Source organism: Podarcis bocagei (assembly GCF_964188305.1).
Source record: "Podarcis bocagei genome assembly, chromosome: 2".
NCBI lineage: Eukaryota > Metazoa > Chordata > Lepidosauria > Squamata > Lacertidae > Podarcis > Podarcis bocagei.
Genome location: NC_138126.1, coordinates 108,738,584 through 108,757,996, shown reverse-complemented (window position 1 = coordinate 108,757,996; position 19,413 = coordinate 108,738,584). Strand labels below are relative to the sequence as shown.

At 44.7% G+C, this 19,413-nt stretch overlaps 1 protein-coding gene and 1 long non-coding RNA gene across 12 annotated transcripts in view; one reads left to right on the top strand and one right to left on the bottom strand.

Annotated features, from left to right (window-relative positions):
• The window catches only part of ARSG (arylsulfatase G), a 119,836-nt gene that overhangs the window by 86,127 nt on the left and 14,296 nt on the right, over positions 1–19,413 (top strand). For all 11 annotated transcript variants that reach the window (XR_014004696.1, XR_014004697.1, XR_014004698.1 and 8 more), the window contains one exon: positions 6,080–6,200. Coding sequence is in view for 2 of the 11 variants with exons in the window: in XM_081181410.1 (XP_081037536.1) it covers positions 6,080–6,200 (121 nt within the window). In the remaining 9 variants the exon portion in view is untranslated. The remainder of the gene's footprint in view (positions 1–6,079; positions 6,201–19,413) is intronic.
• On the bottom strand, positions 1,791–19,039 carry LOC308580244. Its single transcript, XR_014004744.1, has 3 exons — positions 17,747–19,039; positions 16,602–17,433; positions 1,791–2,303 (listed from the first exon to the last, which is right to left on the bottom strand). It is a non-coding gene; the product is annotated as an uncharacterized lncRNA (long non-coding RNA).

The following is a 19,413-nucleotide window of genomic DNA, read 5'->3' as shown; positions in this document are numbered from 1 at the left end:
CCTATAAATACTGTTGAGGGGGTGAGCCATATATATTCATATGCAGGTTTTGGTGTCTTCGGGTGTCTTCCCGTGTAAGAGTTGGGGTGTCTAGGCGACGTTTCGACGAGGTCTCACTCGTCATCTTCAGGCTGGTGCTTTCGGCTTCTTGTTACTAGAACAGAGCAGGATCTCAGTGTTTGAGTTCCTATAAATACTGTTGAGGGGGTGTGGTGTATAGCCTCCAACGTTCTGGGCAGAGAGGAAGTTCCCAGGTTAGTGTGCCTTTTCTTCTTTTGTTCATTAATTACTTGAGGGATATCTTGAGTGATTTCTTGAGTGATATTCTGAGTACCACTTAGGAGGGTCATTAGGTGTGGATTAGTTGCTAAAGCTTTCGTGTCTTGACCTCTTGAGCTTGTGAAGAGTTTTTCTGAGAAGATGGCTGTACTGCACTTAGTTGTGCTCTGGCTTGGCTTCGTGTATAGGGGCGAGCTGTGGTTTTGTGCCCTGTGCCAGCCAGATCTGTGTAGGGATTGCAGGGGGGTGCAGCATCCGGAGGTGCCACTATGGTTTGGCTACTGGATGGTGTCTGTAATTTATCTGTGGAGAGGGTCTGGGTTTGGGTCTGGTGTGGTTGATTGGAGATGGCGTTCTGTGTGCCTCTGGTTCTGGTGTCGGTTTTTGTGGGGAGGGCTAATTTCCAGATGTCTGGCAGGCGGGACGTGTCGTCACGCTTGTTCATGTTGTGAGGGTGTTTCTCTATCTCGATGGCTTCCATGATTATTCTCTTGTGGTGATGTTCCATGTTAAAGAGCAATTTGGAATCTGCAAAATTAATTTCGTGTCCTGTTTCTTTCATGTGTTGGTAAAGAGAGGAAGTTTTTTCTTCTTTTTTGACGGCATTCTTGTGTTCTGCGATACGTGCATTTATTCGTCTGTTTGTTTGTCCAATGTACGTGGCTGGGCAGACTTTGCAGGGTATTTCATAGACCCCTTGGTTTTCTAACTGGATTTTATCTTTTGGGTTTCTGAGGATATTGGCTATTTTTTGGTTGGTGCAAAAGGCTGTTTTGATATTGTGTTTATGGAGGATTTTGCTAATTTTATCTGTAGTGCCCTTGATATAAGGAAGGAGGGCCATGCCATTGTTTTCTTCTGTGTCTTGGTTTTTGGGGGGTGTTTCTTTTTGGATTAGCTTCGTAACCCTGTTTTGCTGGTATCCGTTGGCGATTAACACATTTGAGAGATTCTGTAACTCAGTTGTCAAGTGGTCTTTGTCAGCCAGGCGTTTGGTTCTGGAGATGAGAGTCTTGGCTACGGAGTTTATTTGTGCAGGGTGGTGGTGTGATTGTGCATGTAAGTAGCGGTTGGTGTGTGTTTTTTTCCGGTAGATAGTGTGTCCTAGGGAGCCATCAGGTTTTTTGTAGATTAGGACGTCAAGGAAGGGAAGTTGGTTGTTGGCTTCTATTTCCATAGTGAATTGTATTTTGGGGTGTAGGCTGTTGAGATGTGTGAGGAAGCTATCTAGTTTTTCCTTCCTATACACCACACCCCCTCAACAGTATTTATAGGAACTCAAACACTGAGATCCTGCTCTGTTCTAGTAACAAGAAGCCGAAAGCACCAGCCTGAAGATGACGAGTGAGACCTCGTCGAAACGTCGCCTAGACACCCCAACTCTTACACGGGAAGACACCCGAAGACACCAAAACCTGCATTCCTATACCCGTGAAAATCTACGAAAGCAAATATATTCATATATATATATATATATATGGCAAGTGCAGACTCATAGAGAAAGCTGATGTTCCCAGCATTCGCTGCTATGCTTTTCCTTCTCTGTGTCACTGCAAATCTTAAAACTCGTCCTTCTTTTTCTGCCTGTGGTTCCTCTGCATTTACACACCTGGGTTCTCAACCTGTGCAGAGCCAACTCTTTTTCCTAGACCTCTAGCTAGGGAGCAGGCGCTCATTTTCTCTTCCATTGAGCGGAAAATGCTTATGAATTTCCCATGCCTCAAGGGGTGGAGCTGCTGCCTTTCCACCAAAATCTGCCGTGCCAAACTGCTTTGCTTAACGGCGTTTGATGACGAGTGCCCGCAGTGACTTTATGATTTTCCTGCTCATTAAAAAGTAGGTCAGTAAAGTAGGCCGCCCAAATGAATAAGGAAGAAATTGTGCCATCGTTTTGCGGCGACGTGCTTTGGCAGAGCTCTATAGATTGAGCGGGGGCTGTTTGTTGTGTGCGTAGGTGCCATTATCTAAGAGTTCTGGTTCGCTGCATGTGACTTTTTGGGAAGGTGCATCATTAGGTTATGTAGCTAGAAGGGAAACAGAAAGCAGGCTTTAACTATCAAGGCGTCATCCAAGATACTTGCTTTCACTTGCCCTTTCACTTGGTTGATTGTGCAAAAAATGCATTAATTTAACTAAGGTAAGGTGGCACTGATGCATAGCTGTCAACTTACAGATTTGAAAATAAGGGGCCAGCAGCCTCGAAAATAAGGGATCAGCAACCAAAATAAGGGATTTTGCGAACACAAGTATGTTCAACTTCTGAGCTCCTCCGAGCCAAAGGCAGAAAGCCCAGCCAGCAGCCAAACAAAGCCTCAAGCGGTGGTTCCCACAGCGCAGCAACCCGGCAAAGGGGATGCAGCAAGGAAAACACCATCACCTCTCTGCTGGGAAACGCTGAGCAAGGGCGAGTCCCCAGGCAACACGGCCAATTTGATCGGCACAAGGCATGCAATCTCCCCCACCCCAGTCGTTCTTAGACTCCTTTTTGGGTGAGCAACGCAGCCAAGCAACACAGTTGGAGCCTCCCTCCTCCCTGGCCGGCAGGGAGGGAGAGGAGCTGCTTCCTTTGAAACCCGGGAAATTTAAGGGACATCAGCGGGACATGCGCTGAGATAAGGGACTTTCCCGCCAAATAAGGGATGGTTGACAGCTATGCACCGATGCATCAGTTTAATTAAGAACTTCCTTGTTAATGTTGAAGCTGTTTTGAAGGGTGGTGTTCCTCTCTATACAACCTCCCAAGCTGAGTCTCAAATAACAGACCCTGGCCTGTCTCCCACACCATTTCTAATCCCATAGTTTGAAAAAAACAAAACAAACAAAACCCCCTCATCAAATAGGTTATTAATGAGTGAAACTGTTCTCTTTTTTCCTGGTAAGCTTGCTGGAGGCACATACTTACAAACACTTTCAAACTTTTGTGAATTCACGGCATTTTCTTTGTACTTGGACCCCATGCAACCAATTTCTTCTGTACCGCTGCATCATTGTGACAATGTTTTCTCTGCTAATTGGTTTGCCATTCTCAAAAAGGCCTCTTATAACCTGCGTATTCATGCTTCCCACTGCAAAATCTGGGTGTTCCAGGAAGGGAATGGAGTGGCAATATCCGAGAAGTTAGGTGTGTTGTGCCAAGTTTTCCAAGCCTGAAAATTGCTTTTGAAAATGAGTTTACTAGTTTGCTCAGCACAGCCAGCAAAGCGGAAGTCCCTGGAACCTCAGGATTCCATATTCACTCTGCAATCTTGTCTATGATTCCTCATAATGGACATTATCTGCCTTTTAGGGGAACTCTCCCATATTGTGTTCCACCAAAACAATGTTAACTAACATTCAAAGATTTTTAAAATGCATTACATTGCAGCACGAGAACACAAACTGCTCTGAAGGTTTTATTTACAGTCGAGTAGTATATTAATTTTAAGATATAAATAATTAATACATTTAAATACGTATTTTTGCACAAAATATGAATTTCTCAATGTGCTGTGTCTCAGAGTAAGCATTTCTAAACTTGTTTTATCAAAAAAACAAACAGCTATTTGTATGGGTACTTCTGCTTGTTTGTTTGTTTGAGCCAAGAACAACACCATAGCATTCAAGAGATGTGAAATTTGAAGGATGACTGCATTATGATCTAAACATTAATCCGGTCCCTTTTTATTAAAATGGTCAAAGAATGAATTCCTCGAGCATCCCTAATACTGCCTGGCTTATTTAAAAAGACAACCATAAGAAAATAAAATGATATTAATAAAACCACGACTGATGTGGAAGATGTGAAGTGTGTTAGCTCTTCCTCTCCCAGGAATCCAGGGGAAAACCCTTGCTTGAAGAGATCCCTTGTGTCTGTGATATACAAGAAGCATCAGGCGTTTCGCCTACTTGCATACTAATTTGAAGAAACGAGCTGAATTGGTTCAATCTCCAGGTGATTAGGACCAATTACAAGCTTGACCATCTTCTGTTGAGCTGCTTCAGTAATCCATTTCCCATATTGTGCTGGTTGCTGGATGTCAGATCACCCAACTGACGGTGTTTGTGTGTGTGTTATTTCAGTACCACACTCCATGTGCTGTGTTATCAAGTATATGATTATGGAATAATGTGTTTTGTGGCTCAGATTTAAGTCCCTGAAATAAGAAGACTGCAGTGGAAATGTTGACAGGGTTGTTGGTGGCAACTGCAGAACCCAATGCCACTCTCATTTTCCATCCTGGCTTCCTATGGAAGCTGCTGTGCTGTACATAAGTAAAACCATATTTTCCTAGAAAGTGAATTGATGTGCTCAGCATGGCATCATTCTGATGTATTTACCCTGCTTATTTAATCCTGCCACTGTGGTTTTATCGTCAAAGACTGCATCGTGGTAGTGTTTCTGTGCTGGACCCGGCAGTACACAATAGAAGTTTATAGTGACCCACCCTGGCTCCCCACCAGTATGCAAGTCTTGACAGGAAGCTATGTGGCCTTGAGGTTTTATGGAACTTGGAGCTCAAATCTTGGTATTTCTGTGGGTGCTTGTATGGTTCCATACACGTCTGATTGTTGCTTGGGTCTCTTCTGGAACTCATGTGCATCAAGTAGTTCAGAGACTATGCACCATCACAACTAAGCCCACCTTTCTGTGTTTTCTGAAGGAGTTGCTAGCTCCCTCTGGCCTTACTGAGCTGCCCTCTGGCACTCCAAAGGCATGGGGGCAGCAGGAAAGGAAGGCCCAGTGGTAAGGGGGAAGCAGGTGCATATATAAGGGACGTCTCTCCTTTTTCTGGGCATCTGGCCTTGGAAAGAGAGGAGAGGAGCCAGCAGAACAAGGATGTCACTCATCATCAAACACCTGGACCCAGTTCTTCCCCAGATATAACCCAGTTGGGCATCTGTCTAACACAGCATAAGGAAGCCTCGTTCATTATATACTAGCTTCCCTCCCATCGTGTTTACCTCAGAACAAACCTTAGTGAGGCCTTGATCGAGAGCTGGAGACGATAAGTGGAAATGACAACATAATGCTGCTCCGTAATTTGGGAACCCATTCTGCACTTGAGGCATTAGAAATTTTCCACAAGGTATTTGTGTCCACTAGGCATTCATTAATTTTCCATCAAGAACTGCAGGCATTGGACCACCCTTCTCTTGAGTGACTCAGCGATATAGCCAGCTTCCTCCTAGCAAATTAACATTTGTAAAAGGGGGTGCTCGCTCATTTAAATGTGCTAATTAATATGGATGTAAATAATTTCAGTCTAATGCGAGGCTTTGGCTCAAGTTCCTGGGAGCATATTACTTGGCAGATTAGCATTTGAGAAATTGGGTTTGAGTGTCTTGCACAAAGCTCATTTTTCTGTACAATTGCTGCCCTCAATCTCAAATCAATATATCTTTCTTCTCCCCACCATTTTTGTGACCTTCCCCCACCCCCACATCCTTCCCCCAATCTAATCCTTGAGGAAATGTCCTGACAATGAATCCAACCCTTAAGGCAAAATAGTCAGTATGTGCAAATGCTATATTTTGTAGTTGGATTTGTGTTTGGGAATTGAATTTCTTTGCTTCTTAAAACACACACGTACCAACCTGAAAAAGAGGAGGCCCAGTCTGGTCGATATAGGGTTGTTGCTTTTTTGCGTAAGTGAGGTACTCATCTGAATTCTGTACTTTTGGTGTAGAATGTGTTACGGCCGAGGGGGGAAGTGTTAATTTTATTTCCTCCAAAGCTCTCCTTCATGGTGAAGTAGCTCTTGCTTCTTGTACGCTGTTCCTGTCCTGTGTTCTTCTGATCACAGTCTCTTCTCTCCTGCAGCACTTTAGATATATTCCCTACCTTGGTGTCTCTGGCAAACGCAAGCCTCCCTCCCAACAGACAGTTTGATGGTATGGATGTGTCTGAGGTCCTCTTCGGGCGGTCAAACAAAGGACACCAGGTATGGAATTAACCTTAATATTTAGCTGAATTTTTGTGTGGAAATAGTGTGGCCTTTATTACAGTGGTACGGTGTGTTTCTTTTTGCCCTTGGTGGCAACAATGGGATGCAGTCCGTAGTCCAAATCAGCTTTTTGCATCTTAATTTATCAACATTCCAGATGGAACGGCCTGAGATATTTCGTTGCCTGAAGTGAAAAATCTAAGCAGCACTCTCCATGGTGTTATTATTTAAAGTGTTCCTTTAATTGAGGGTGTGGCGGGTGGGGCACATAAGTTTTTGCTTGCTTACCTTGGGTTTCCTGAGCAGGAGGGGCACAGTCCTTGGTTATATAATTTCACAATACTTTGTTGAGGAAGAAGTGAGGAGTTCTGAACTCTCACGGTGCACTCTGAAGTTTTTCTAATTTGGCCCTTGGAGTTTGAAACTAGCCTCAAACTCAAAGGAGTATTGAAAAATACTTTCTTTTTTCATGAACAAGATGCTGTTTTGCTGAGGGAAATCTCCAAAACCTGAGCAAGGCATCAGTTTGACATCATGTTTGGCTTCTCAGAACTTATCACATGCACCAAGTGAATATGTGCATGTTAAATTTTGAGAAGCCATATATAATATTAGCCACTTGCGACGACAACTGCATAAGACCTAGTGAGGAGTGGGAGAGCATTCAGGGAATTCAGGCTGTCCTATGCATGTAGGGAATTATTTACTGTAAACAGCCAGAGCTGTAAATTAGAGAAATTAGAATGTCATCTAATTCATGATATTATTATTATTATTATTATTATTATTATTATTATTATTATTATTATTATTATTATTATAGGTTGCAGCACTGACTTAATATATTCTTCTTCAAAGATTTAGTAGAAAAGGTTGTATAATTCCAGAAATATTTGGAGCTGTGTATGGTGCTGTTCTTTCACTACTAGTGAAATAACACACCCACAGAGTGTGGAGCATATGTGCATCCAAAATATGTAATGGACCAATAATATTATTACAGTGGTACCTCAGAAGTCGAGTGGAATCATTCAACTTCCCAAACATTCAACTTCCCAAACATTCAAAAACCAAGGCATGGCTTCCGATCAGCAGCAGGAAATTCCTGCAGCCAATTGGAAGCCACATTGGACGTTTGGGTTCCAAAGAATGTTTGCAAACTGGAACACTCACTTCCAGGTTTGCGGCGTTCGGGAGCCAAAATGTTCAACTCCCAAGGCATTCAGCTTCCAAGGTACGACTGTACTAAAATTGGTGTGCATAGGAGGTCTTTGCCTCAAGTCTTGCTGGAGCCGGTAGGCTGATGCAATCTCCTTTCCCCACTTTAGCTTTGCTTGCCTCCTGTCATTTTTCTCTCTCTCGTTGATGGCCAGGTGACTCCCATTTCCTTTGCTTTTCAAGGCAAAACCGGTTTTTGTTCCCTCACATCACAACAGATTTCTTTTCTTAATTGCTTTGGATTCTGAAACCAAACAAGAGAAACAACAAAAATGGGTCCCAGGGTGCTTGGTGCTAGTCTTTGCCTGAACAAACAGGAACATCATTAAGTTCTCATTCAGCCTGGAGTCCTGGCTCCGGCAACTGTGTCCATTATCAATTTGTAAGTAGGGCAAACCCCCACCCCCAACCCGTCTACACTCTGTCATTTTCTGTTCACATGATAATGCGAGAGCTACAAGCGTAAGCATGAGAACAGCAGTTTGCAGGGCAGTTATCAGAGGGCACATTTTCTAAACGCTGTCCTCTTGCCTCTCCCAGCCGCAAACTGGAAACCTAAGGATGCAATCTTGTATGTTGTTTTGAAAGCCTGCCGCTACTGCAAGCTCCTGCACACTAGTTCCCACTGGGCATTTCAGATTTTACTGTGGCTTTTATGTATTCAATTTAGTAAAAAAATTGTGGGTGCTGTAACTTAACCCTGGGGGCAAGCAGTTAAGAAGGAGAAGCGTCCCCATAAGACAGAATGTTCTCTTTTGCAATGGTCCAATTATGATGGTAAAGGCAGGGCATGACATGACGGGTTCATGGTGAAATGATTGGATTGGCAAAGGTTGTGCCGTATGTAGGCAGCAAGTCTCAGATGAACCATTTTAAGAGACATCTTCATGGCATCGAATGAATGTTTTGAGACAAGTTCAAAGAGAAGGTAAAAAATTGCCTTGATGAGGGCATATGCAAGGTCTGGGTTCTCGCAACAGGAATGCTGAGCCCTGATGGAAAGCTGGGGTGTCCCAGATGCATCCACATTTTCTGATTTTGTCTCCTAATCACTGTTGGGGTGTTGTTGGGTGTAGCGCCTCCGAAGCTCAACCACAGAAAACAGCCATTTAGGAGAGTTGTCTTTACTAGACCAGCAACAACAAACACCACTGTGTATGCACACACTATTTACAGATGTTACAAGTAGTCTCTCTGTTTGAGCCCTGAGAGGGTCTTTTCCTTCAGAGTGCTTGCTGTGTTTAAGTCCGCAGCCAAGTCTTTAGTTCAGTTGCTTGCAAAGTCCTGCAAATGATAGGGTCCTCCAATTCAGCAGTATACACCGGGTTTTCCCTGTCGATACTGCTGTGTCCACTGTTATATGCTCGCTGCTGAATAGTAGTAATAATAATATTTATTTATTTATACATACATACATACATACATACATACATACATACCCCATCTGTCTGGCTGGGTTTCCCCAGCTACCCTGGGCGGCCCCCAACAGAATATCAAAAACAGAACAAAACATCAAACATTAAAAACTTCCCTAAACAGGGCTGCCTTCAGATGTCTTCTAAAAGTCAGGTGTTTATTTCCTTGACATTTGATGGGAGGGCGTTCCACAGGGCGGGCACCACTACCGAGAAGGCCCTCTGCCTGTTTCCCTGCAACCTTACTTCCCGCAGGGAGGGAATCACCAGAAGACCCTCAGAGCTGAACTGGGTGTGGAGATGCTCCTTCAGGTATACTGGACCAAGGCCGTTTAGGGCTTTAAAGGTCAGCATCAACACTTTGAATTGTGCCCGGAAACGTACTAGGAGCCAATGTGGGTCCTTCAGGACCAGTGTTACATGGTCTCAGCAGCCACTCCCAGTCACCATTCTAGCTGCCACTGAAGTTTTTCGTCAGTGGTTTATTTATCTGTTCTGCTGCTTAACTTGTGTTAAAGCCATTGTAATGTCACCCTGAGTCTAATTTTTAGTCAACATTTTGGGTAGAAATGAATAAGTTAAATGACCTCAGCTGTGGTTGTCAAAATCCCTTTTTGTAAACAGATGAACTGCACCTTGTGTGTTGGTGATATAAAGAAGAGGCATTTTAGTGAGATCTGCCAACGTGGTGACTGATTAGCACGTGGTCATTCATAATTCTACTTGTGAAGTTTGTTTTTACGGTTAGCTTTATTGCCACTAGTGTCTTTCCAATTCTGCTATGATGAACATCCTTTGGTTGCTATGTGTCTCTGTCCTTTTTCTGTTATTCAAGCTGTTGCATAAAATAAGTTATGAAACGCTCCGTGTTGAATGGCAAGGGACATCATGTTCTTATGGCACATGGGTTTTTTTTTGCAAAATTGTACGTCCAGTGGCTGAAAGGGGAATATGGAACAAGCGTCGGTTCATAGGGCGGGTTGTCGTTTAATTCACTTAGAAATATAATTCTTCATAAGCAGCATGTCATGACTCATTATTGTAGCAGCGTCAACAAGATGAAGGGCTTCAGTGCCAAAGTTCTGTTAACAATCTTTCTTGAAGACTTGCGCAGTGTTGTTTTTGAACATCGGGAGCACACGCTGTCCTTCAGATTAGGCCCTGAGGTGAGGAATGGTCACAGCTAGTTTTCCTTTGAGATGCATAGAGTTTGATTTGCTCATTGTGACCCTGATGCAGTGAGCTGCACAGATTTTGCCAAGGCGAGCCAACTTGAAAACAGGTGCATTATTGTAATCTTTCCCCTATTTGTGTTCTGTAAATATGGCACAAATTGAACAAAGGCAACACCACCTAATGAACTATCACTGTGTTTCTTTCCTTTCATTTTTCTTTTTGAAAGTAGGCTTAGTTTGGAGTCGGCATTACAGCAGGAATTTTTAAGGCATTTGGGATCGTTATTTGCATTTATTAATTGAAATTATTTTAAACTGCCCCTCATCCCTATGGATACCAGTGGGCACGACTAAACCAATTGTATCAATAGGAAATACAATCACATTGTAAAAAAATAATCAGGTTTGGACCAGTTTAATAAAACCAGAGCAGACTAACAGGATAGCCATTATAATATTATGCTTGAGTAATTTTTTAAAGCATTTTTTAAAACATATTTAGCAATTTTAACCTTTTATTAGCATAACCTGATGCCCAAAGCATTGCAGTGCCAATGCCAGCCACACCTCCAATGGCCACACTGTGTATATTGGTGCAAATGATAGTGGCAATTAGAGTAACTCTCCTTGAATTCAATGGGACTTACTTCTGAGAAGACATGCATAGGATTGTGCTGTAATTCACTTGCTGATTACAGTTTAATGTGAACTTTTGTGTCCCTCTACTCCAGGGGTAACCAAAGGTGTATCCTCCACATACTGCCTAACTACAACTCCCATCATCCCTCAGCATTGGCCGTATTGGCTGGGGAAAGAGTCCAGGAACATCTGAAGGGTGCCATTTTCGCTAAGTCGACAGTCTTCACTTGATGCTTAACGTTGGTGCCTTTATCAGTTTCCCCTTCCCATTTCTGTCACAGATAGGACAGGGAAAACCTTCTTGTTCATTTGCAGTAGAGACGATTGTTTTTCTAGTTTTAACGCAGCGTGCAGAACATGTTGGTTGCCCTAACGGGTGGCGCTGTGTCTAAACCACTGAGCCTCTTGGGCTTGCCGATCTGAAGGTCGGTGATTCGAATCCCTGTGACGGTGTGAGCTCCCGTTGCTCTGTCCCAGCGGCTGCCAACCTAGCAGTTTGAAAGCACACCAGGATGAGTAGATAAATAGGTACTGTTGTGGCGGGAAGCTAAACGGTGTTTCTGTGCACTCTGGTTTCCGTCACAGTGTCCCGTTGCACCAGAAGCCATTTAGTCATGCTGGCCATATGACCTGGAAAGCTGTCTGGACAAATGCCGGCTCCCTCGACCTGAAATCAAGATGTGGGCCGCGGTCCCATAGTCATCTTTGACTGGATTTAACTGTCCAGGGTCCTTTACCTTTTACGTTTTTTACCTCTCAAGCCTTGCATATGATGCATGCTGTTAATGAGATCTATGTGTGATTTGTGCAACATGATTGAGTTCCTTGGTTAGAATTAAGCTGGCTGATGTTTACTTCAAAAGTACCAATATGTGTCGAGCCACATGTGCACAATTGGCCAGATCATTCTGTATCGACCTTGCTGGTTTTATTCCGTTTATGCAGGCGATCAACATGTGCTGTTCGCACATCTGGGGTGCTATTATTGCTACTACCTGGTCCTTTAGGGACGCGGGTGGCGCTGTGGGTTAAACCAATTTAACCCTTGCCAATCAGAAGGCCGGCGGTTCGAATCCCCGTGACGGGGTGAGCTCCCATTGCTCGGTCCCTGCTCCTGCCAATCTAGCAGGTCGAAAGCACAAACTTCAAGTAGATAAATAGGTACCACTCCAGCAGGAAGATAAACGGCATTTCCATGCGCTGCTTTGGTTCACCAGAAGCGGCTTAATCATGCTGGCCACATGACCCGTAAGCTGTACACCAGCTCCCTCTGCCAGTAAAGCGAGATGAACACCACAGCCCCAGAGTCATCCATGACTGGACCTAACAGTCAAGGGTCCCTTTACCTTTACCTGGTCAGTTGCACAATCAGTGATCTCTTTCGTTTGCCATAGATGCTATGATTATTTGAAAATGTAACCTGTTTATTGAAACCAATCCTATTGTAGTACGATCCTCTGCATGGGTCCTCAAAAGGAAGTGATTGATTAAGTCCCATTGAGATTTCCAATGGCACGCCCCCGCCTTCTCATGCCCCCACGTCCCCCACCAAATCAGCTCTGGGAGGTCTGGTGAACCCCCCAGAGCCTTGCACACAGAGAGGATCATTCCCTTGGGCAAGCTGACGAAACAGTTGGAAGAGCGCAACACTGAATTCCTGCATATGCAACTGAAGCTGCCATTCCATGCAATGATTAGAGTTGAAGGTCCTCTATAATCCAGTCCCCCGACACAGGCAAAACATCTGTTATTTTAACTCAGGCTTCCTCCAGATGTTTTTGGCCTACAACTCCCATGATCCCTAGCTAGCAGGACCAGTGGTCACGGATGATGGGAATTGTAGTCTCAAAACATCTGGAGGGGCGAGGTTGAGGAAGCCTGTTTTAACTAAACAAGTGAGAGAATGGGCAGGATGGAGACTCGTGTTGCACTAGTGCCAGCAGATTGTTACACATGGAGGTGGCACAATGTGCAGCAGCAGCAGACCGGTGCACTCAAGATTTGAAGCTACACCTCTTACCCCCAATGTATTCTGTTCCAGTCCGTCTCGTTCTTTTCGGTAGCGCTCTCTTGATGCACTCGTTCCATAGAGAGGGTGGCATGCTGTGGTGTTCCATCAGGCTGGTCACTTAGTGAATTGGGCCCTTTCTGTATTGCATTTGAGAGCTGGCAATGGCAACTCAACACCTGATGATGCAGGATACTGTGTGACACACAAGTGATTCTCCTCTTCTAAGGCTGCTTTCCTAAACACATTTGCTAGGGAACAAGCCCCACAGAACACAGTGAGACTTGTTGCCATTAGGGCTGGGTGATATCTGATTTTTCAGTATCACAATACTGTTAGAATTCCTGCTCCATGATTGCAGTCATAGGATTGTTGTCTATCACATGACGGTATATGTTTTGACTCCACAGAGTAGGAAGTGACGGAGACAGGATGTTTGTGTTACTGTGTTCTGTGAAGTGGGACTATTGTCCTTTGTCCTTTCTCTTTGCTGTCTGATTCTAGAGAGAGAGGGAGCCATGTTGCACTGCTCCGTGTGTGTTTATATGTAAATAAAGTAGATTAGCCAAAATGCTGAGTTGCTGAGGTCTGTCACGTAAGTTGCGCAAACTCTGCGGATCCCTAAGTGTGCCGGTGTTGGTTGGCATTGGTCGCTGTGATGTTCGGGCTGAAGAAAGCTTATGAAGTTCCCAAACGATCGACCAGGAGGGAGGGAACATGCCAGTGGGGCATGTGTCTCTGCCAGAGTCCTACTCGAGTGTAGGCTGAACTCCTGACAGATATATCACCAGCTAAATATCACAATATCTTGATATATCACAATATATATCTACAGTGGCGGAGGGCCTTGTCAGGCCTCCCTGCAGTGGCAGAGGTCCCATTGTACCTCCCCACAGTGGTGGAGGGCCTTGCCGCACCTCCCCACGGTGGCAGAGGGTCCTGCCGTACCTCCCCACAGCGGTAGAGGTGGTGGTAGTACAGAAGAGGATTACAGGTTTTTAGGAAAACAAGACAACTTAGATGGAAAACAAGATGTTTCTTTCAGTGAACTTCCTTTCCTTGAGGAACAACATCTGACTTGGAGCCTTTCTTGGAAATTAGATTTTTTATTACTTTTTCATTGCAGGATAAAATATACATATAAGCCAGACACTGTTAAAAGCTGCATTGATTTTATTTTAAATTCTACCTTTGCCCTCCTGTCCCTTCCCCAGAACTCTTATTTTCCAGACAAGTTGTGGCCTGTTAAAAGGCCCGGGACAAATTTGCATTCCAAGATCTGAATCCTAAAATGCTCTTGGCAACAACATTGCCAGGGGGTGATTAGCACAAGTGGGGGGAGCTCAGTCCCAGGCCCCTATGAATGTAAGCATCTGTCAGAATTTGTTCCAAGTATTTCTACTTGAAAAGATTTCTGGAGGGTTCCTTCCCAGGCTGGAGACCACAATGGCATCAGCCAGAGCAGGAGAGGGAAGTAAATAGGCCATGTAAACACTGGATCTTGAGGCTGCTTAGACAATATGAATATCTGAGAGAAAATGCTTGCTTTTATTTTCAGATTATTATTGTTATTGCCTTACATCAAAATGGCAGAACATCCCTTCACTGCATTGTCATGATCATACTAAGCTGTGCATTGGAGCTTTTCAGATTTACTTTCACTTGGATTATAATATCAGTGTTTGCCCCCCCCCCCCAAGGATATTTTCAGCTAGGCATAAATTAAGGATAATTATCCCAAGTGCAATATGTCCAGTTTGGGGACATTATTCATTACAATGGTTTCACATTTGGGCAGTCAGTGACCACTTGAGAGACCAGAACTTGAAAGCATTGGTCTGGTTTTGTTTCAACCCAACAATTCAGATATTCCTGCCTCCAGTAGCTACCCAGGGATAGAATGAGATGAGAGTGAACACTTCAATGGCAAAAATGATATAACCATCCATTATTATAGTGGTATATCAAACTCAATGGTTTCCTGAACCTCTATGGGAAAAACTCACAATGACTTCTCTTTCGTTGTTGCACGTACTGTATTTTTCTGTGTATAAGATGCCCCTGTGTATAAGACGCCCCCTATTTGGGGGGACTCAAAAGTTAAGAAAATGGGGGGGGGATATAACTGTGTATAAGACGACTCCCAATTTTAAACATTATTTTCTAATTAATAAAACCTAGTCTTCTACATGGAAAAGTACAGTATGTATCCTCCTTAACAACATGAATATGAAGCCTTTTGAGCAACTGGGGGAAGATGGTATTCTTCATCTTCCTTTTACGCAAAATAAAAAAATTCCTTCCAGTAGCACCTTAAAGACCAACTAAGTTAGTTCTTGGTATGAGCTTTCGTGTGCATGCACACTTCTTCAGATACCTTTCTTCAGATACCTTTCTTCAGATTCCTTTTACGCAGATGCCCTGGGGCTGCTCAGGCAGCAGGCAGGGGTCTAATATCCGTTCCTCTTCCTATCTAGTGCCTCAGTAGCTTTTTGTTGCTATGCGAGGAGACTACAGAAAGACAGCTGTTTGCGTTGTTGTTGAAGATGGTCATGATGTTCGATATCCCTTGATGCTCATTGAGAGTAACAGATGCGCAGTCCCCACACCCAGTAAGAAATATTCAGCATCTTGTACCCATCAGGTCTCTGGCTAAGAAGAGAGAAGCCAATGGATGACCTGATGAAACGAAGGAAGCTTTCCACTTAGATTCTGTGCTGGGCAGAAAAACCTGCTTGTTAGCTTTGGTGTCTCCAAATTCCAGGGCACTTTCCCTAACTTCCCACAGTTACAAGGAGGCATTTGTTTTTTAGCTACATGTGCCAGCTGGGGATTTGGAGCAGCAGTTTCACAGCAGACCTGAAAACAAGCAGTTCTCTGAAGCTGTTGAGGACTGCTATGATAGAAACCCCAAACCTTCAAAACCAAAGACCAATAAAATATCGGTTAATTCCGGAACAATTTAGGAGAGCTGACAGTTTCTCGCAAGGGAGTCTCCCACTGATGGATGATTTGAGTTTAGCTGTACCTCTACATGGCTGGGCGGGAAGAAAATAATTGTGACCCCCCCCCCCCGTACAGTACAGTGGTACCTCTGGTTAAGAACTTAATTTGTTCTGGAGGTCCGTTCTTAACCTGAAACTGTTCTTAACCTGAGGTACCGCTTTAGCTAATGGGGCTGCCGTGCCACTGCCACGCGATTTCTGTTCTCATCCCGAAGCAAAGTTCTTAACCCGAGGTACTATTTCTGGGTTAGCGGAGTCTGTAACCTGAAGCGTCTGTAACCTGAAGTGTCTGTAACCCAAGGTACCACTGTATTAGATGCAGACTTGTATATCGCAAAACCAAATCTAGCTGTGTTCCTTGTTGCCCTTTTCCTTGACATGTTTCAGATGTTAAATATAGCCTAAGAGCCTCCTGTCATTTTGGAAGGGTGCTTCCTTCAAAACTGCTACCCACAGAGAATTGCAGAACTCTGGATGCCCCAAACAAAGACCAGCTTGGGGGAAGGAGTGTTCTTAAGTTCAGCCTGTCTATTTGCTTATCCAGGCAAAGAACCCTTTCGGGGAAAGTCAGTTGCCAGCAGCCAAGGCAGGCTTCTTAAAAGCATGCATGCAAAACAATGTTCTTGGAAAGAACTCTTGTTAAGTATACTTACTTCTTATGATAAATAACATTTTAGAATAGCAAAATGTGGCGTGATGTAGGCAGCTGCCTTTCTTTATTGCTCAGCTTGGTTGGCGGCCCCGAGCAGCGTGTGAGACTTACCATATTTTTTGCACCATAACACTCACTTTTTTCCTCCTAGAAAGTAAGGGGAAATGTCTGTGAGTGTTATGGAGGAAATGCCTACGGGTGGCATGCCTACGGATTTTCCTCCTCTAAAAACTATGTGCATGTTATGGTCGGGTGCGTGTTATAGAGCGAAAAATATGGTACTTACCTGCTTGGATCAGAGGCCATTTCAAAGAATCCAAGGTGGAGCCTATCCCCAAACCTCTAGGCTGCTTCTGACTTGGTGCTGCAACACTAGCCAAGCCACTGTGTCTTTAGCCCTAAGCATGTCTGAAGCTGGATGAGCAAAAAAAAAGGGGGGGGGAGGGAAAGCCAGAGGTCCCAGCTCATTTCTCTAAACCCTAAACCAACATACCTTGGTAACAATTTCCTGCCTCCAGTTCCGTGGCCAATTAAAGCTGGGTAAGGAATGAATAATGACAGCTGTTGAGCAACAAACTCATTTACATTGTGAAAAGCTGCTCTGAGCGGGTAGCAGGCATGATGAAACAAAGGATATACATCACAACACACAGCAGTTCCAGTAAAGCTGTGTACACATTGCCGACTTGAAACACAGCTAGGTCAGCTCGGTCATCCCTTTTCTCTATTTGGAGAATAGCTGGTTTGGGAGAAAACATGGTATTTTGTAAGAAACATCAGGATAGGGAAAGTAAGGATTGTGGCCAACGTGTACACACCGCTTCCCAGACCAGTGCTGAGAGCCTACTGGATGCAGATTAAAGCAGGAGTGTGTGTTGTGTGTTTTGAACACCTTCATTATGCTTATTTTTATATTTCACAAAAAGTAGAGAAGTTGGGTGGGACTCACCTAATAGAGCGGAAGCCTGCACAAGGACTTCTGCCATTGCAATGGGGCATGCCTCCCCCCGCAATTGACTCTGAGGGGTAGGTCAGCAAAACACCTGGAACAGCACAGGGGAGAGCGGCCTGTTCCATCAGGAAGCAGAGTTCCTTCCTCGGTCCCAGCTCCTGCCAACCTAGCAGTTCAAAAGCACGTCAAAGTGCAAGTTGATAAATAGGTACCGCTTCGGCTGCTCTGGTTCACCAGTAGTGGCTTAGTCATGTTGGCCATATGACCCGGAAGCTGTACGCCGGCTCCCTCGGCCAATAAAGCGAGATGAGCGCCGCAACCTCAGAGTCGGTCACGACTGGACCTAATGGTCAGGGGGTACCCTCTGAGAAGCCTGGAGAACAGGAACTCGCGGTAAATTTCCTTTTTACCTTCCCCCTGTGGCGAGATTGCTGTTTGAAATGGATATTTGACAATGAGCCTTTATATTTTCTTTTTACCTGGAGAGGAGCATCTCTTGTGTGTAGCCAGGAAACTGAGAAGCTTGGGCTTCTTCCATGAGCTGCCGACTCTCTGCTCCTATCCCTTGTTGCTGTAATTTGGGAATCTGGGACTCCCAGCTCCAGCGAGTAAGCTGAATGTGCCACACTGAGTCAGCAGAGGAGAGCTGCGCTGCTCTTCCGGGAAACGAGAGCAGAAAGCCAGTTTATGCTTCACAGGCACAGCCATTGTGCAAGCCCCTCTGCTTCGGCAGCTGACCCAGCCTAGGCTCTCTGATGTTGGCGCCGCTAGACAGAGCGGCGTTGCGGCAGGAGGGGACAGCTTGTCTTGTTGTCATCCTCGTGGTACCGCAGGACACAGACGGGACAAATTAGGGAGTGCGGTGTAAAGCGTTAACCACATCCCTCATTTAAAATGGCACTCTTCCCCCTGTTCACAGATGTGAGCAGAGCTTCTACATCATATGCATCAGCAGTGCTGATTTTTCTAGGGGGAGAAGTGCCTCTCTGGTTCTTTCATAATGGTCATGGCGACCACCTGAGAGGTGCCGGAAATGAGTTCTGGTGAGTTTCAACTGAAAAAAAAAAAGCCCTGTGCATTCATGCTGTTGGATTATAGTCACACATCATTTAGGGTGCAATCCTAAGGGAGCACCACTCTTGCCCTCCTCTGGCCATTTTACTATTTTTTAAACTGTGTCCCTCCCATCTGAAACACTGGGAGGGAAAGATGCAAGATCATAGAATCATGGAATTGTAGAGTTGAAAGGGACCCTGAGGATCATCTAGTCCAACCCCTTGCAACGCAGCTGTCCCATACAGGGATCGAACCAGCGACCTTGGCCTTGTCAGCACCACGCTTCAACCAGCTGAGCTATCCAGGATGCCAGTATAAATCTATCCCTGATTTAGAGGCATGTTGGGGCACCAGATCTAAGTTGTTTCCCAGTCCACCCTGACTCCTGCACCCCCTTTCTGGACTTGAGGATTTTGACACTGGTTGGGCCAGGGCTGCAGAAATTGCTGTGGTGGGGTGAGGAATGGGGCATCTGACATCAGATCTTCCTTTCTGATTTGGAGCACTGCTCTGTCCTGTGTTTGCTGTGATAACACTCAGGAGACACAGGATTGCATCCCTAGTTATGTATCAATGGTGTGAGGCTGTGTCTAAGACTCACTGTATATGAATTTCAGGGGTATTACACCTGTCTTCCTGGTTTGCAGTTTTCATCTGTCGTGTTCGGGTTTAGTCTCTATATAAATATACTGTATGCAGCTCTCCCAGCCTTATGAAATGAGAAGACAAACAAAATCCAGGAGAAAGAAACAGGGTATTTTTTTTCTTCTTTTGAAGGCACCTTCCCCCAACAACCCCTCCTCCAACCTCTGTGTTTTCTGAGACAATATACATATTGTATATGTATGTATATAGTGTCATGAATCTGGGGGTGCAAGAAACCCTAAATTCCGGATCAAGTTAGTGCCAGAATTTAATTAAGGCTTGGGTGTTGGAACCGGGAAATCAGGATGGTCCAACTTTTCATAACTGTTCCACAAGGGTACCCACAAGGGTACTGTGACACGGAACCCGTGGGCCACGCACTGCCTTGTTGCATGGGGGGCAGAGAACTTGAGGCTACAATTTGATGGCTCCCAGCCCTCACGCC